Source organism: Dama dama, chromosome 1, assembly GCF_033118175.1.
Source record: "Dama dama isolate Ldn47 chromosome 1, ASM3311817v1, whole genome shotgun sequence".
Classification (NCBI taxonomy): Eukaryota; Metazoa; Chordata; class Mammalia; order Artiodactyla; family Cervidae; genus Dama; species Dama dama.
The window spans coordinates 45620523-45638765 of NC_083681.1; the positions used below are offsets into that span (position 1 = coordinate 45620523).

At 43.2% G+C, this 18243-nt stretch overlaps 1 protein-coding gene across 1 annotated transcript in view; it reads right to left on the reverse strand.

Annotated features, from left to right (window-relative positions):
• Nucleotides 1–505, reverse strand: part of SYT9 (synaptotagmin 9) — a 212663-nt gene extending 212158 nt beyond the window's left edge. Inside the window, exon 1 of the mRNA XM_061134626.1 lies at nucleotides 361–505. Coding sequence (XP_060990609.1) covers nucleotides 361–505 — 145 coding nt within the window. The remainder of the gene's footprint in view (nucleotides 1–360) is intronic.
• Nucleotides 506–18243: the final 17738 nt, after the last annotated feature.

An 18243-nucleotide genomic window follows, 5' to 3' on the forward strand; every position in this document is an offset into this window, starting at 1 on the left:
AGGCCGCCGCGGCCTCTCCTCGCCCGGAGCGCAGAGCCGGGGAAGTGGCGCGCGGGGTTCCGAGCTCGGGAGCCGCCCCCCAGGAGCCCCGGTGACCGGAGCTCAGGTGACGGGCGTGGTCCCTCCAACCCCGCAACAACCCACCCGGACTCGGCCTCCACGCAGCAGCTTCCGCCGGGGTTCCCGCCCGGGTCCAGCATCAGGCCACGGTGCGCTGGTTCCTGCCCCCCTCCCCTAGCTGGGTGGTCACCCGCCCTCCTCCCTCCAGTCCGCCTCGCTCCCCTGCTTCAGGCCCTGGCGCGGCCCCAACTCCCAGCCCAGGGCCCTGGGGTCGCGCCGGGCAGCGGCGGCGGCACTCACCTGGGTCGCGGAGCCGGGGTCTGGTGCGGTCCCGCAGGTGGTAGATGAAATCCTGGCAGCTGTCGTGCTCCAGGGCCCCGCGGGCACAGAGCTCGGCCAGCAGCTGCAGCGCCTGGTGACAGAGCGCGTCCCTGGCCCCGGGCATCGCCCCCCCGCATCCTCGGACCGAGCAGGGCAGGCGGGCGCGGGAGACAACCCTCCGCCTGCCAGCTCAGAGCCGCCGCCTCCGGGCCGTCCGCGCTCGCCGCCAGGGATCCGCGGAGAAACCGCCCGAGCCCCAGCCCCAGCCGGCCCGGCCTCCCACCGGTTGCATGCAGCTCTCGGCCAGCCGGTCGGTCGGGCTTTCTCTCTCTCCCGCCTGGCCCCTCCGTCCCTCCCCCGGCACGGAGGAGAGGCGGCGCCGCACAGCCCAGCGCGCCTCTCTCCTAGCGCTCCGCCCGCCACTCGCGGCCGCCGGGGGGCGGGGCGGGTCAGGGGTGCGTGCCGCGGGGTAGGATCCCGGCGGCCCCGGCCTGGGCGCCGGCGAGGGGCGGGGGCGCTCGCGGGCTCTTAGAGGAGCGCGGGACTCGGTTCGGGACCTCGCGCTCAGAGCGACCGCGCCCAGGTTTGGAGCTTGTAAGCGAGTGCGCGCTCCGTCCCGAGGCAAACCCACAGCCTCTCCCATCGCCCCTCGCCGCGGGAGTCCAAAGCACGTTCCTGGATGCTTTGCGCGAAAAGGTGAAGTGTGAACCACACCTGCCCGATCTGGAGAATGGAGTTCCGGCTTTGAACTTGAAAGGTGCCGTCTGGGCATAAACCATGGGCCTAAGGATGCTAGATGCCCAAATGCGGGGTTTGGGGCCGAGATTCACCAACAAAAGAGAGATTTCTTAAGCGCAGGACCTTTTCGGACCACCTTGGTGATTCGAAAAAGGTGAAGGCTCTCAAATTAGAAATAAGGAAAAATAAATTGCTCCTGATAAAGACGCTGTGACTTAGCTGCAGCTTCGAAGATCCTGGTCGGTTTTCTAAGCAACTGAATGGAAATCTGAGGATTGCCAATGATTCTCCAGCACCCACCGAGGAAGAGTATCAGAGAATCCGGGATGTTTGGAAGGGAACACAGGGCACCTCTCATACGCCAACCTGTTCAACCTTTCAGGCAATAAACCTAGAAATAACCAGGGGATACTGAGCTCTCTCTCTCTCTCTCTCTCTGTGTGTGTGTGTGTGAGCGAGAGCGAGAGAGAGAGAGAGAGAGAGAGAGAGAGAGAGGTCTTTTAGCTATATAATCCAACTCCCTTGAATACTGAGCTCCTGTGTGTGTGACAACTCTTTAGCTACATAATCTCATTTAACTCCCTTGATAGCCCAACAAAGTTTGCATAACTATTATGCTTATTTTTACCAATGACAAACCTGAGACTCAGGAAGTTAGCACCTGCCCAAGTTCATACATGGGGAGGCAGGTTAATCTTGACCTTCTTTTTCTTTGCCTTTACTTAACACTAGTGTCCTACTGTAAAGCAGAGTAGAATCTGTACAACTGATACTCTCAGTCATAAGGCTGTGCTGTTGCTAGAGCATCTCATAGCAAATCAAATTTTGTGCAGAAAGGTAGTTCAGGATGCCATAGAGTGTTCACCCAGTAGACAAGCTTTAGAATACTACTGCACATGGTGCTTGGGGCCTCAAGGACCTTACATTAGAATGGAGAAAATGCAGGGTTGTAAAGGTAAAGCTAACTTCAGAGTTGTGAAAAGGCAAGTAGACTGCCTTAGAAAATTAATAGGGAAAATAAATTCAGAGAGTCAGCCCTCAGAGGAGGTAGAGCAGAAACTGGTCTTTTAAAAAGAGGGAACTCTTAGAGATGTAGGAGGGAGAGTGTGGATGCTAAAGTTTGTGTAGTAATGGTGAGGAGGAGCATGCATTAAATTAACATGTGGAAATTAGCATGTGGAAAATTAACACTGATGTGACTATGTCAGAGAGGAACCAAAAGTAGTAAGTTCAGTTAAGAAATTACTTTGATAAGCCATGCAAGATATCCAAGGGCCTAGATCAGGCCAAAGGCATTGGCTAATTGGCAGGAACATCCAAATTAGAAAAATATTTTAGGTATGAATCAACAAGATTGCAACCAGTAGAATGAGAAAGAATGAAAGCCACAGACATTCAAAAAACTGACCTGGGTCACACACTGTGAGCACCTGATGACATTGAGAATTATAAGCCCAGAGTTTTAGGAGAGGGAGACTTTGACCATATAAAAGGATGGCCATCAACCATAAAAAGGTAGAAACTGAGTTGCCACATTGGATGGATTCTTCCAGGAAAGAAGAACTGGAAAAATGGGAGAGAGCTTTACCATTCAAAATGTGGCTTGACAAGGATGAGATTGAGAGTAGCAATCCGAGAAGAGGAAAATCCGACAGAGGGGAGTCATGGGCCAAAAGAAAGGGCACGATCAACAGCATCAACTGTCAACAGAATTTGAAGAAAAAAAACTAAGATGTGTCCTTCAGATATAGCAAGCAGTAAGAGAGTCGTGATTTTTTTAATTATTGCAGTATAGTTGCTTTACAATGTTGTGTTATTTTCTATTGTACAGCAAAGTGAATCATTTATAAGTATACATATGTTCCTTCTTTTTTGGATTTTTCTTCCCATTTTGGTCACCACAGAACACTGAGGAGGGTTCCCTGTGCTATACAGTAGGTTCTCATTAGTCATCTGTTCTGTATATAGTAGTGTATATATGTTAATCCCAATCTCGCAATTCATCTCCCCCACCCCCTGCTCCTCCCTTGGTATCCATACATTTGTCCTTTATGTCTGTAAGACAGTCATGATTTAGACAGACTAGTTACTGTGCAACCAACTCAACACAAGTTACTTAACATTTCTGTACCTAGATTTTTCATCAGTTAAAATTAATATGTGCATCATTGAGTAATTATAAAGATTACATAAAATGCTTGGAATAGTTGCCAACACATAGTACAGACTCAATTAGTATGTGATTTTGTTGTGGGAAGTGTGCTAAACACACTTCCTGAATTTATTACAATACTGCTAAGTGATGGATGTTTTTATTTCCTATTTTACAGGAAAAGAAAGTAAAATCAAGTGGTTGAGTAATCTTCCCAAGGACAAGCTGGCAGACTGTTTCCAGAGGACAGCCACGACCCTCCCTCCCATTCCACACGTCCCCTTGCAATGTTACTTTACCACTCCTTCCACCAAGAAGTGGAGACTGTTTCCCTTCCCCTTGAATCTAGGCTGACCTGTGACTTTTAATCAACAAAATGTGTGGAAGTGACATTCCAGTATCAGAACAGTGGTTGAAATGGATGTGGATAAAAGGAACCCAGGTGCCATGTTGGTGGGAATGTAAACTGATACAGCAACTATGGATATTCCTCAAAAAATTAGAGATAAAACTACCATGTAATCCAGCTATCTCACTTCTGGCTATTTATCTGAAGGAAATGAAATCACTATCGTGAAGAAATATCTGCATTCACATGTCCATAGCAGCATATTCACAATATCCAAGTCAAGGAAACAACCTAGATATATACACCTAGTGTGTGTATATATATATATACACACTGATACACAATGGAATATTATTTAACTTTAGAAAGAAGAAAATCCTACCATTTGCAACAACATGGATAAACCTGGAGGACATTATACTTAATGAAATATACAGACAGAGAAGTATACTGGGTAGTGTATATGTGGTACCTAAAAAAATGATCCTCATAGAATCAGAGTACAATGATGGTGGCCAGGGGTTAGGGGAAGGTACAATGGGGAGATGTAGGTCAAAGGGTACAAATTCTCAGCTACAAAGATCCAATGTACATAGGTGACTGTACTTAATAATACAGTATTGTATACTTGAAATTTACTGAGAGTAGCTCTTAAACATTTTCAGCATAAAAGTTGAATAAAAAATTATAAGGTGATGGGATGTGTTAATTAACTTCATCTTTATCTTGGTAATCATTTTAAGATGTATATCAAATCATCATGTACACTTTAAATATGTACTTTTTAATTTTTATTCCCCCCAAAAGCTGGAAAAAATAATTTTAAAAAGAAGTCCTATAAGATGTTCGTGCTGCTCTTAGACCATATACTCATTACTACTCCCAAGATCTAGATTCTGTACTTGAGAAGTGGTTTGGGACTCCTAATGGCAGAACTTCCTATTAATTGGCATTCTGTTTGATTCAGCTTCTTGCCTTTAGCAAAAGAATATAAGATTCAGCTGGCATGTTGTTCTTAGTGAGCCCATGTTCTCTCTCCCAGCGATTAGCACTCCCATGAAATACTCACAAACTCCTGCTTAATTATGCCAAACAGGGATTCATCCCCACACCTGCTCCACAGCCTGAAATATAATTCACTTGGACCAAGAGATTAGAACTGGGTTCGTATTCCATAACAACCACTCTCTCATCTTGGGTTTCAATATCTTGTGAGCTGGGTCCTTCCCCATCTGTGGTAAGCTTTTCTTGAGAGATTAAAGCAGATTTGAGTTGGGTAATGCCACCCTGCCCATGTGTCTGCTATCACTGCATTAAGAAGCAGGTTGTTCTTTATCTTGATTCTTCCTTCCTGGGCCGTGTGGGTTCCTTCCCAGTTTTATGGTTGCCAATAACAAAGTTATCATTAAAATTTCTTTGACTTTAAATAAAGTAGAGATTTATTAGATTTACTATTTAAAAAATAGTTTCCCAGCTGACACAGTGGTAAAGAATCTGCCTGCCAATGCAGGAGACCCAGGAGACTCAATCCCTGGGCTGGAAAGATTCCCTGAAGGAGGAAATAGCAACCCACTCCAGTACTCTTGCTTGAAAAATCCCACGGACAAAGGAGCCTGGCAGGCTACAGTCTATGGTGTCACAAAGAGTTGGATATGACTGAGCAACTGAGCATGCATACATGCCAATGCAGTAGACTTGGGTTCAATCCCTGGGTCGGGAAGGTCCCGGGAGAAGAAAATGGCAACCCACTCCAGTATGTTTGCCTGGGAAACCCCATGGACAAACGAGCCTGGCGGGCTATAGTCCATGTGGTCGAAAAGAGTGAGACACAATTAGGCAACTGAGCACAAGAGCACACGTTTAACAGATACACCATGAAAGGATAGACTGAAAGGAACAGAAGGTGATGTTCTGGGTCAGAGGACCTGGCACTCCTCCACTCTTAGCTACTCATGGTTCTCCATTTGTTCATCTTTTCAGAATGAGGTCAGAGACAGCAGAGGTCAGATTTGTGCTGGCTGAGAGAAACCTGGACCTTAGGACCCTCCCTCACCAAATAACTTAAAAAAAAAAAAAACATGTTTTGCACCCCTGGAGCTGCCTTTCAAAGTGGCTGATGTTTACCCTGGACAGGTCTAGGAAACTGTTAAGAATGACTCCGGACACAGGAAAAAGAGAAGATGATGGAGTCCAAAACTGGCTAGATTGTGTCACAGTGGTCATGGAATGTCCAATTAGCTGAAGAAGGGCCAGAAGAAAAGATTCCATATAACCCACACCTTTCATTATCTTCCACAGTAAGCTTCCTTCCCTCCTCAGTGCCGACAATGGATGTAGAATAGGTTGACCTGCGCTCAGGTGCCTGCTTATTAAGAGGTCAGTGTGCATGTTTATACCTTAGCTAAGGTATTAAGCACTTAAAGAAGAGTTTCAACATCCCCTTCATGATCTTTGCTTAGCAACAAATAGTTTTGACAAAAATCTCTGAGTACACACACACACACACACACACACACACACACACAGAAGCATCCATTTTACTGCCTCTAGCCTAATTCATGGGTAGAGATTTGTACAAAATGTGGTAAGAGCATCAAGAAGACCACATATTTTTCTCAGCCCTCACTCTGTCCCAGGGGCTTCCCAGGTGGCGCAGTGGTAAAGAATCTGCCTGCCAATGCAGGAGACTCAAGAGACACAGGTTCGATCCTTGGGTTGGAAAGATCCCCTGGAGAAGGAAATGGCAACCTGCTCTAGTATTCTTGCCTGGAAAATTCCATGGACAGAGGAGCCTGGCAGGCCATAGTCCATGGGGTCGCAGAGTTCAATGAACAGAGGAGCCTGGCAGCCACAATCCATGGGGTTGCAGAGTCGGACACGACTGAACACAGAATAACAACAGCCTATCCAAAGAACCAGCTTTCAGATTATCAGCTAAAGAGATTAGAACTCACTCACATTTAATTAGCCAATCAATTAATCAAATGCCTATTTTTTTTCAAATGTCTATTGGGGATCACTTAATGCAAGAGTTTTTTGATACAACTTCAAGGTTGAATATTATATTTCCATATTAAGCTTTCTTATTCTATCTTACATTCATTATTCAAAACGTCATCCTTTTAGTACTGCTTATACTTTCTTGACTTTTCTTTCCCATCTTGAATCTATCTGCTCCTCATTTTCTTCTCATTTTCTTTCCATAAATCTATTCTGCAAAGCTTTTTTCAGGAAGCAAAGTAGATTTTGTCATTCTAGGGGTCCATTTGAAAATTATTATTACAATTACCATATTCCTATTATCTTTACTATAGTTTTTTTTAGCTCATGCTATGTGCCAGACACTCTAGAAATACTCTAAATGCTACGTGCTAAGCCATCTCAGTTGTTTTGATTTGCGACTCTAAGGACCGTGGCCTGCCAGGCTCCTCTGTCCATGGGATTCTCCAGGCAAGAGTACTGGAGTGGGTTGCCATGCCCTCCTCCAGGGGATCTTCCCAACCCAGGGATCGAACCCACATCTCTTACATCTTCTGCACTGGCAAGCAGGCTCTTTTCCACTAGAGCCACCTGGAAAGCCCTGCTTTAAAGAGATTAGCTCATATAATCTACATAACACCCCTATAAGGAGGGCATTGTTATTAACTAACTTTACTTTTCAGCTGAGGTACCGTAAACACCAAAATTAAGTAGCCTTCCTAAGGTCACACAGCTGATCAGTAGCAGTGATGGGCTATGTGACTCCTTAGCCCAGTCCTCCTCTGCAGGTGGGTACAGTGGGTTCAGCTGGGAGCACAGGGTCCACGTGCTAAAGCTGAAGGGCCCAAATGGCCAAAAGAGCAGCGCAGGCACTGTGCTTTCACCAGCTCTGATGGATGCAGTCAGACCTACACCTTGATTTTGTTTCCTGCATATGAGGATGGACAGGGTCTGATCAATCTGCATTACGTCCCATGTGGTCTTTCCAGACTGGCCATTTATAGTCAACACTTATTGAGTAGTTGCTCTGCAGTACATAGTGTCTGCTGTGCTTTATTGTCTAACTGAATTAACCACTTGAAATAGATACTATTATCATCGTGACTTTTAGATGGGAACAAAAACTCTGAGGCACAAGTCACCTGCCCAAGGTCACACAGCTAGCAAGTAATGGAATTAAGATTCAAATCTGTGTTAGGGAGATTCCAAAGACTGAAATTTAACTATCACACGGTATGCTCCCAATGAATTTCATTTCAGGGTTGCCTGGCAGGATTTTTACATTTTATACACATTCTTATTGGCTTCCCAGGTGGCTCAATGGTAAAGGATCCTACACCTGCCAATACAGAAGACACAGATTCAATCCCTAGGTCAGGAAGATCTACTGGGGAAGGAAATGGCAACCCACTCCAGTATTCTTACCTGGAGAATCCCATGGACAGAGGAGCCTAGCAGGTTAAAGTCCATGGGGTCGCAAAGAGCCGGACACGACTTAGCGACTATACAAGATACATTCCTAGAGCCTCTTATGATCCCTCTGAGTAACTACAGGAAAACCAAATCCACACTCTAAAATTACATAAGCTTACTAAAGAACTAATTAAAGCCCAGGTGATTACATGATAAACTACAAGCAAAACACTGTGCTCTTATTAATCTGCTAACCCAGTCCCACTTGAGTAATAAATTGGAGCTCCCACTGTGGTCTGGATCTCTCCACTGATCTCCTGGTCTGCATTCTTTTGCTACTTCTCTTCTGCACTTCGACCTTTTGTGTAGGAATTAGAATTGCCTTCCTCCAATACAGAGACCTCAACTTCTCTATCTGCAACTTACCAAAGTTGAGATATTGCAGAAAGAGTTTCCTCTAACTGGACATAAGTTTTCCTTCCCTTCAATAACTGCAAAATAATTACTGCTTTAAGGATACTGCCTCAATAAAATAGTAAGATTTAGTCTTCATTTGTTTAAATTTTAAAATATTTGTAGGTAGTAAAGATATATTCAATGCTTGTTTTGTGGGTTATGAGGAAAATGTTTTGAATATATTATTCAAGAAAGAAAAAGAAGACAAGTTTTCCAAAGTGTTTTTTTTTCTCCTCAATTATGTTCCTATTTTCCTTCAATCTCCAGTGATTTTTTAGGCTCAACTGGTAGTGAAACTTACTTAAATCTATTACATAAAACTTCAAATGCAGATGCATGTTAAAATGCAGAAGATGGTTGTTATCTTCAAACACAGACATCTGCGGATGGAGTGGGGGAAAAGGGAAGAATCAGGACAGGAGAGGCTAGAGGACAATGACTGGAACCATCTCCTGAACTCTGAGGTCTATCTTGGTTTTCTTTCCCCCAGGCTACTCAATTTCACTCTTCTCTACTGACATCTCCTCTTTTACCTGCCCTCCAGCTGTTCTCCCTGGCCTGAGCTCCGTTCATGGACCTCTACTGTCTTGCTATACTTTTCCTCAAGGCATTTCATTTGGTGGTAGGGTTTTAAATTCTGTCTATATACTGCTGACTCTCAAGTTCTGATCTCCATCGATAATTTCCCTTTCATCTCTAAACTCATATGTGAAACTATCTAACTTGGAAACCATTTAAGGTATAACTTCATCTTTACCTGTTTCTTCCCAACCTGTCTACTTTAATTAAATTATACATTTAAATGCTCAGGTATACAGTAATGAATGCATCATTCCCTTTATCTCTTCCCCATGCTTCTCTTCCTAATTCAATCCACCAGCAAACTTTATTGCTTTTAAGCATGTAATATACCCCAATCTGTTTTCTTCTCTCTCTTCCTTCCTCCATTACTCTAATATAAACCACTGTAATCTCCTGCCTGGACACTGTAATAACCTCCAATAATAGACTGTCACTTGTTTACTCAGAATCTATGAATCTCAGGGAAAGCTCTCAAGTTTTTCAGGTAGCCGCCTTCTTCCTCTTGGCCAGGTGCTTTAAGGGTGTCTGGCTCCATCCCCAGATCCTGGAGGTAGAACCTAATTAAACCAAGGCAACAGTGGTATGCCATTCTCCTAAAGCAGTGACTGCTTTAAGGAGGGAGCACCTGATCAAATTATGGCCAATGAGACATGAAGGAAAGTTTATGGAAGGCTCCTAAGTAAGGTTTTTCACTCTTACAAAAGGGATACAAGGAAAATATAGCCTCCTTCAACCTCTGGACATTGTTGTGTCTAATCTGATGACCAAAAATGCCACAGCCAAACTGTGATCAGCCAGGGAGGATGGAACGCACATTGAGAGAGGGGCATAGCCTCTAAAGTTCTAGTTAAGTGGACCCAGAGTCTTGATGACATACCTCTGCAGCCTTTTTGTGATAGGAGGCAACTCATTTCCACATTATCTAAGCCACTCTGAGGCAGTATCTTTTTGATTTCAAAGACTTCTGTGTCAGTCTGAGTTCCTAGTTGCCAACAATAGAGTCCACTAAATAGTTTAAACAAAAAGTGTGAAAGAATGTCCTAGAGTTGGAGTGCGTCAGATTTGGAATCCAGGAACACTATCCATGAGACATCAGCAGACAGGTTCAATGGACACCTTACCACTTCTGCCACCACTGGGGCAGACAAAGCAGACCACAGAGACTAAGGCTGGGCATGAGAGTTAGCACTAGCATCTTTACTTATGCCTCCTCTGGAAGCTGCATCTCCCTCCACCACCTATCCCAGAACCAGTTCTCCTCTTTCATGTCATCATTTCCTAACCTGGGTCAGATAGGTTAGACTGGCAAAGTTCAGGCCACTTGCCTTCACCCCAGCTGTAAGGGAAGCAAGTAAAAAGAGTTTCTGGCTTCCACCTTGGAGTGGCATGGCTCAGAGTGGGATGCCTCAGTTATCTATTGCTATGTAACAAATCAGCCCAAAACTTAGCACCTTAAAACAATTGACATTTGGTATCTCATAGTTTCTGAGCTCAGGAACCTGAGGGCAACTTAGCTGAGTGGTTGTGTTTCAAGGTCTTTCATGAGATTGCAGTCAAGCCAGGGCTATATCACCTGAAGGCTTGACTGGGGCTGCTTTCAAGAAGGTTTCCTGGTTGGCTATTGGCTGGCTGAAATCTGAGTTCCCAGCCATGTGGGCTCTCCACAGGGATACCTGGACATTCTCAAGACATGGCAGCTGGCTGCCCCAGAGTGAGTGACCCAAGAGAGATAGAGGGCAAGATATAAGCCACATTCTTTTACTACCTAATCTTAGAAGTGACTTCTGTCATTTATAGAAACTAAACCTTGGTACAGTGTCAGAGGGGACTACACGGCAGTGTGAATACCAGGATTTGGGGATCATTGGAAGACATCTCAGAGACTGGGTGCCACAGTGAGAAATTCTCCAGACACAGCGTGTATAAAAGAAGCTGCATAGATAGAAAACATGAAAAATATTCTTTAGAGCAGTACTTTCCAGTCTTGTTCACATCGTGTCACACAGAAAATGATGCTATTCAGGTTAATGGATGGATCTATTCGTAGACAGACCAACCTTGTGGCTTTGGCCAGCCCTGTCCTTGCCTGGTTACATTAAGGACTGAAGGGATCAATATCTTTTATACCTATGACCTGTTTATGTGAAAAAAAAAAAAAAAAAAAAACATTCTAACTGATGCACTTCCTAAACTGTCTTCCTTCCTCAAATCTTGCCTCTGACAATATTTTCTCCTCAGGGTAGTTACGGCGATCTTTCAATTCATGAGTTAAATCAGATTGATTCACCGCTTAAACCTCAAATGGCGTCCAGTTGCCTTGGAAAGTAAGCCCAAACTTCTCTGTCTGATCTCCAGTGTATAACCAAGCTTCCCTCTTCCTTTTCGATACATCATGAATTAGTCTTCCCTTTACTAAGTTTGGAGGTCCAGAGTGGCTCAGATGGTAAAGAATCTTCCTGCAATGCAGGGGACCTGGATTTGATCCCTGGGTTGGGAAGATCCTCTGGAGAAGGGAATGGCAACCCATTCCAGTATTCTTGCTTGGAGAATTCCATGGACAGAGGAGCCTGGCAGGCTACCATCCATGGTGTTGCAAAGAGTCGGACATGACTGAACAACTCACCCTTTCACTTTTGCTCGGTTTACCTCTGTCAAATTGTTCTATTTCTACCCCCCACCCCCAGTTTGTTCTCAACTCAGTGATGTTCTTTCAGAACTCACTTGTTCTTTCCTCTACCTTAGACATACCTTCTCCTCAGCTAGCTCCTTCCTTTTCTTCAGACTTCAGTCTAATCAACATATTCTTAGAGAAACTTTCCATATTGACCGTTTTTAAATGTTCTATTTCACATTAAATCTATTTCCTTCATATCACTGTCACTATCAGAAACTTTCCTGCTCATTCTGTCAAACCACAAATATTCACTGAACACCAATTATGTGCCAGATAGTGTTTTGGGCACCCACTATCTATTTGCTTTTGGGCTTATTTCCATCCCTTATTCCTCATGGGGGTACAGACCTTGTCTGTCATTGCTGAGAATCCAGCATTCAAGACAGTGCCTGACACTTGGAAATGTCCAGTGAATATTTTTTGAATGAAAAAAGGGCAATACTCAGGTCCAGATGGGCCAGGGTACTCACGAGGGCATAGGTCAGTAGCTTGGCAAACACATGACAACCAGTGTCATATGTAAAAGAATCATCTGATAAAGAAGCAGTGGTACATATATACAATGGAATACTACTCAACCATAAAAAAGAACACATTTGAGTTAGTTTTAATGAGGTGGACGAACCTAGAGCCTATTATACAGAGTGAAGGAAGTCAGAAAGAGAAATATAAATATCGTATACTGATGCATATATATGGAATCTAGAAAGATAATACTGATGAATTTATTTTCAGGGCAGCAGTGAAAAAACAGACATAGAGAACAGACTTATGGACGGGGGCGGAGGAGAGGAGGGAGAGGGTGAAATGTATGGAAAGAGTAACATGGAAACTTACATTACCATACGTAAAATAGACAGCCAATGGGAATTTGCTGTATGGCTCAGGAAACTCAAACAAGGGCTCTGTGACAATCTAGAAGGGTGGGATGGGGAGGGAGGTGGGAGGGAGGCTCAGGAGGGAGGGGACATGGGTATACCTATGGCTGATTCTTGTTGATGTATGACAGAAAATCACAAAATTCTGTAAAACAATATCCTTCGATTAAAAATACAAATAAAGTGGCAGAAAAAAAAAAAGAATCATGTGAATCAGGAGTTCAGAATCCTAGTGAGCAGTATGGGTCTGGATACACATAGGACAGAGAGTAAGACTGTGAAGAATCAGAAGCCAGATGGGAGGAACTCATTCATGGAGACAAAGGTAAGCTTCCCTCCACGGTCAGCTCGTTTACTATCAGTCTTATCGATGTGGACTCCTGCAAGCAAAGTTCAGTGACAACTGTTGAATGGTGTCCCCCCAAGATTCATGCCCACCTGGAGCCTCAAAAATGTCACCTTATTTGGAAACAAGGTCTTTGCAGATGCAATTAGTTAAGATCTAGAAAGGAAGCCATCCTGGATTTAGGGTGGGCTCCTTCTAAGAAGAGGAGAGAATGCAGAGACAGATACAGAAATGACAGAGACAGAGTCTGGAGTACTGCATTGATAAGTCAGGGAATGCTAAGGAATTGTCAGGAGCTACCAGAAACAAGGAGAAGGCAGGAAGGATTCTTCCCTAGCATTTCCAGAAAGAGTGTGGCTGTGCTGACAACTTGTTTTTGGACTTCCAGCATCTATAAATGTGAAAGAATAATTTTCTGTTGTTTTAAGCCACCAAGGTTGTGGCAATTTGTTACAGTAGCACAAGGAAAATAATGTAACTGCTGTTTTTTATTTTTTTCTGAGCCTAAAGTGTTCAATAATTCAGCTAAGCAAATTTCTAGCCAACTATTTGCCCAGTATTTGGCAAAGAGCAGGTTATTTTTTTTTTTTTTTAATTCTTGTTGAAATCAATGTTTGATGATTGGGTGACTTGGCATAAATTTAAAAAACCCTTAGGAGAAATATACCAAAACCTTTCAATGATTCTGTCTCTGAATACGAAGAGTCAAACGAACCTGAGGAACCTGACCTTTTTCCTGCTGGCTGAAATGAGAATGCATTACCTTTGTCTGTAAAATTATACAAGAACTGAGGTCAAAATGGGTAAGAAAACAGAAGGGCTTGGAAATATACCTGTAATTTTTATGACAAGGTTGAAGCATTTTACCTTGAGTTTGTATCCAGGATTTAGTTCTTTACTATCTGTGCTGCTTCTTTGTGTAATGAATGGAGCCCTAGGCCAAGAGCAATATCACCCAGACTATTTCAGATCACTTTAGGCTGACAAATTGCACACCTTCTGGATAATGATGACTGTGTCAGTCACGGTGAGCTTTGAAAGTGTCTAAGATCAGGTTCCCATCTTGTGGAAGCTCACAATCCTGGATTAGGGACAGACAAGTGGTACCTGGCTAAAACACAGGGTTATGTAGTTTTTTTTGTAGAATTACAGAACAATGCAGAAGGATGGAGAGAGTAATTTCATCAAGAAGCATTCATTTATTACCTGGTTGTATGGCCATAAGAAAGTGACCTTGTGGACATCAGCGACCCACTGCCAAAATTAATGTGTTTGATGAGATAAGGTCCTTTTGGACACTGACAATGTAACACTGATCTTGGAGTAGTCTGCTTTCTGTGTGTTAGTCTCATCTTCCCTATTACTATGACGGGTAGGAATTGTGTTTCAATCATCTTTCTCTCCTAGTGTTCAGGGCACTGCCTGGGCCACAGCAGGCATCAGTTAAATGCATGTTGACTGGCTGACGACTGAGATTCATCTTTCACTCCTATTCTTATATCTCAGAATCAGGTAGATATTCCTTGCCTCAAATTGATAAGACTTCAAACAACTGACTTTAAAGATAAATATTAAATCCCTGCAGGGAGCTATTCCTGGCCTAGCACTGTACCTCATGAATCTTGCCAAAGGAGTTGAGAAGGACTGTGTCTCAGTTTTACTTTGATCATAATCTATTAAGAAGCTTCCTTTTCTGAACTGATGTAAGCCCCTCACCCCTCCGTGATTCTGACACTAACACTTGGGCATGACCACCATGTGCATGTACGTGAGAATGTGTCTCAGAGATACATTTATAGGAGAGCAGAGTGTGTGTGCACACAAATACACAAACTGTAAGGGAGTAACTGTGAAATGTAGAATAGTATGTGCACACAAGTATAGGCTTATGTGTGTTGATTAGTCCAGTGAGAAGAAGGGAGTTCTTTATGCTCTGCAGAATTCTCAGCCCAACCTCAAACCAGAGGTCTTCCTTCAAGTTAGCAGAGTTTATCCCAGAGAACACGCCTGAGGTGGGGTAAGGGGGTTCGGGGGGTGGGGAGTGTCTCATGCCTCTTGCTACTCAGTACTTGGGCCTCCATCCCTACTCCTGGGGGGAGAATTCCATTCACTATGAAGCTTGAGGTAAGGATAATCACAAGAAAACTACCAGTCTCATGAGCTGTCTTTGGTTTGTTTGTTTTTAGAGTATTGAGAAAATAGCAAGCAAGCAAGCTTGATTTTCTCTACTGAAAAAATGATGTTTTTTTAGAACTGTTGTCTGAAAAAAACTGTTGTCCTTTTTTCCATAGACAGTTGTTTTCAGTGTATGACCTGCTCTGCTCCCTGAGGGGTAAGAGAATAAATTATTTGTTTTCCAAAAGAAAAGACAGAACCATAAAATAAAAAAAACAAAGGACCAATAAGCTGACTTTTTCCCCAGCTTAAGCAACACTTGTCTGAGTGAATATGTATGAATTAAGGCCCAACAGGGCTAAGGTGGAAGCAGGTCCAAGTCTAGGCCTCCAGAGACTACCTCATGAGTATTAATATTAATCTGGGATTTTCACGGAATGTGAAACAGCTTTCTGTCACACCACTAACACTGTTTCTGGGTCAGGCTGACTCCTGAGGCAAAGGAACTTCTCTGTACTGAGGAAGCTGAAGGTTTCTTTTCTTGTCCACCAACACCCCTACTCTCCCCCAGCATTTGCTATTCTATGATGAAACTAATGGCTAACAGAGCACACCCATTTGTGGAGATGTTGCTGTCTAAGCAATTTATAAGGAATAACTCACTGAATTCTCAGAATAATGCTATCAGGTAAGTGCTATTATTATCTCTATCTTAAAAGTAAGGAGGCTGAAGCCTGGAGAGATTAAGTCACTTGCCCAAAGTGACACAGCCAGTAAGCAGCAGAAATAGCATTCAAATCCAGGCAGTCTAGAACCTAGAGTCTGCTTTGCAAACTACAAAACCACATCATCTGACTGACCAGGCCCTGTTGCAGGCAGATTCTAGAACAGACTTGTAATGTGAATATTATATAAAATCACAGATTAAAAATAGACTAGAACACTGCAATTATGTATTTGAAGATTGATTAATTTTTAGGATTATAACATGACAAATATAAGGATGGAAAACATTGAGAGTACCTTGTAACAGCCTATGGTTGTAATAAAAAAAATGTACTGATCAGAGCAAGGAGGCTTCAATGCTTTCTGTCTCTATTCTTTTATGCTATCAACTTGATATCTCTAGATACATTGTTCCACCATCTGTCTACATATGCCCTCAGCTATGTTGAATCCTGGAAACTGAATTCCCTAAAAGCATGCAGAAAGAGACTTATTAATGAGGAGACCATTGTATGGGGTTGGAAGGGGGAGGGGTGCAAGGACAGCGACTCTTCTGCAGCCTTTGGCAGGTGAAAGCCCTGGACTGCCAGGCATTCTCATTTAAGGCCCCCTCTGTACTCTGATTAGTGGCTTTACTTGGGATCTACTGGATTTTTGACCAATATTCTTATGTAACTTTGTGTTTTCATGGGCTGTCATTGGGAGGGGAGGAAAGACAAGTCAGGGTTGTCTCACTAGACTCCACCAAAGCCTTTGTCTCTTCTAAAACATATTTACATATATATCTTAAGAAGCCAGTAGAATCATGGAAATGGATGGTTTGTTATAATATCCCATGGCTTACTGCTCTGTATGATGATGCATCCTTGAACATATTGTTGTATTTACTAACTCTGACTTGATTAAACATTTGATTCCACGCAGAATCCCAAATCAATCTTTGCCCAAACAATCAACTATTTGTGACACACATTTGATTATTTTTCTAACTGAATTAATTATCTGTTGTTGCATAACAAATTACCCTCCAAACTCACCAACTTACAACAACACACACTTAGTTTCTCACAGTCTCTATGGTTCAGGAATCCAGGTGTTACTTAGTTTGGTTCTGGCATAAGACTTCTCATGAAGTTGTAGTCAAGCCATAAATCAGGGTTATGTTCTCATCTGAAAGCTTAACAGGGGAAGACTCTCCTTCCAAGCACCCTCACGTTGTTGTTTGCATACTTCAGTTCCTCATAAGCTGTTGAACTGAGAGCTTTAGTTTCTTGTTGACTTTTCGCCGGAGACCTCCCTCAATTCCTTGCCAGGTGGGTCTCCCCACTGGGAAGTTTACAACACTGCAGCTTGCTTGCCTCAGGATGAGTAAGAGAATGCCTAAAATGAAATCCACAGTCCTTTCATAACCTAATCCTGGATGTGACATTCCATCGCCTTCTAGCTGCATTTATTCACTAGAAGTTAATCACTAAATTAAGCCCACAATCAAGGAGAGGGATGATACGAGGAAGTGGGGTCACTGGGGCTTTCCTAGAGGCTGTTCACTATACCTATTAGGACAGATGAGGATCATTTATAGTCAAGTACTTGTAAACTGATGGTCCCCAAACTCTCCCATCTTTTGAGTCCTACACTTTTCATAATATCAAAATACGATGGTTCACGCAGCTATCTCAATACTGTACAAAGTATTAATTACACCTACCTCTGCCACTAGTATAATCTCTGAGATTTCCATGGAGGGCTCATGTTCAGATGAGTCCATCCATCAGTGCCTCATCATAGCCTGCCCCTGATAGCTTTTCTTCACTTTGGGGTCTGCAGTGGACTCTTTTCCTCTTCTTTCATATCCTGAAGTACCAAAACTAGGTTATTTTATTTAACAGATTTCTATTTAAATTTTAGAGCTAATAGAAGGTAATTACAGTCTTATTGAAAACATGTTCAAACTTAGTAGAAGGTATCATTGTTCCGAGAAATATATTGGCCATTCTCCCTCTTTAGGTGCTTATCAATGGCGAAGAACCTGTGTGCTATGGTACTGTCTTAACCTCCTGATAGGTTGCTGGGGCTCTTTTCCCTCTCCAGCTTTGTCATACGTACATTACTTCCTAATCTTCTGGAAACTCAAAATTTCTTTTCTGTTTATTTTGGAATCCTTGTGCTAGGTGGGACATCTTAATCCACCTCTGAGATTTTAGTAAGGTTGATTCTTGAATGAGAAGGGGTTGAAGCTTCCATCCATTCAATTAAATGGGGCTTCATGAGCCCCACATAAAATCTTCCACTTTCCACTCAAACACCAGATAATGTCCACATACCAAGGGGACATTGAGAAAAGGCAGTTTTGGTAAAGACACAAAAACACCTACTATGCCTTTTCCTCAGGGCGACATGTGCCTACTCCTCTAATATTTACACAATCAGGAAGGGCCATTCAAGCAGTGAGTC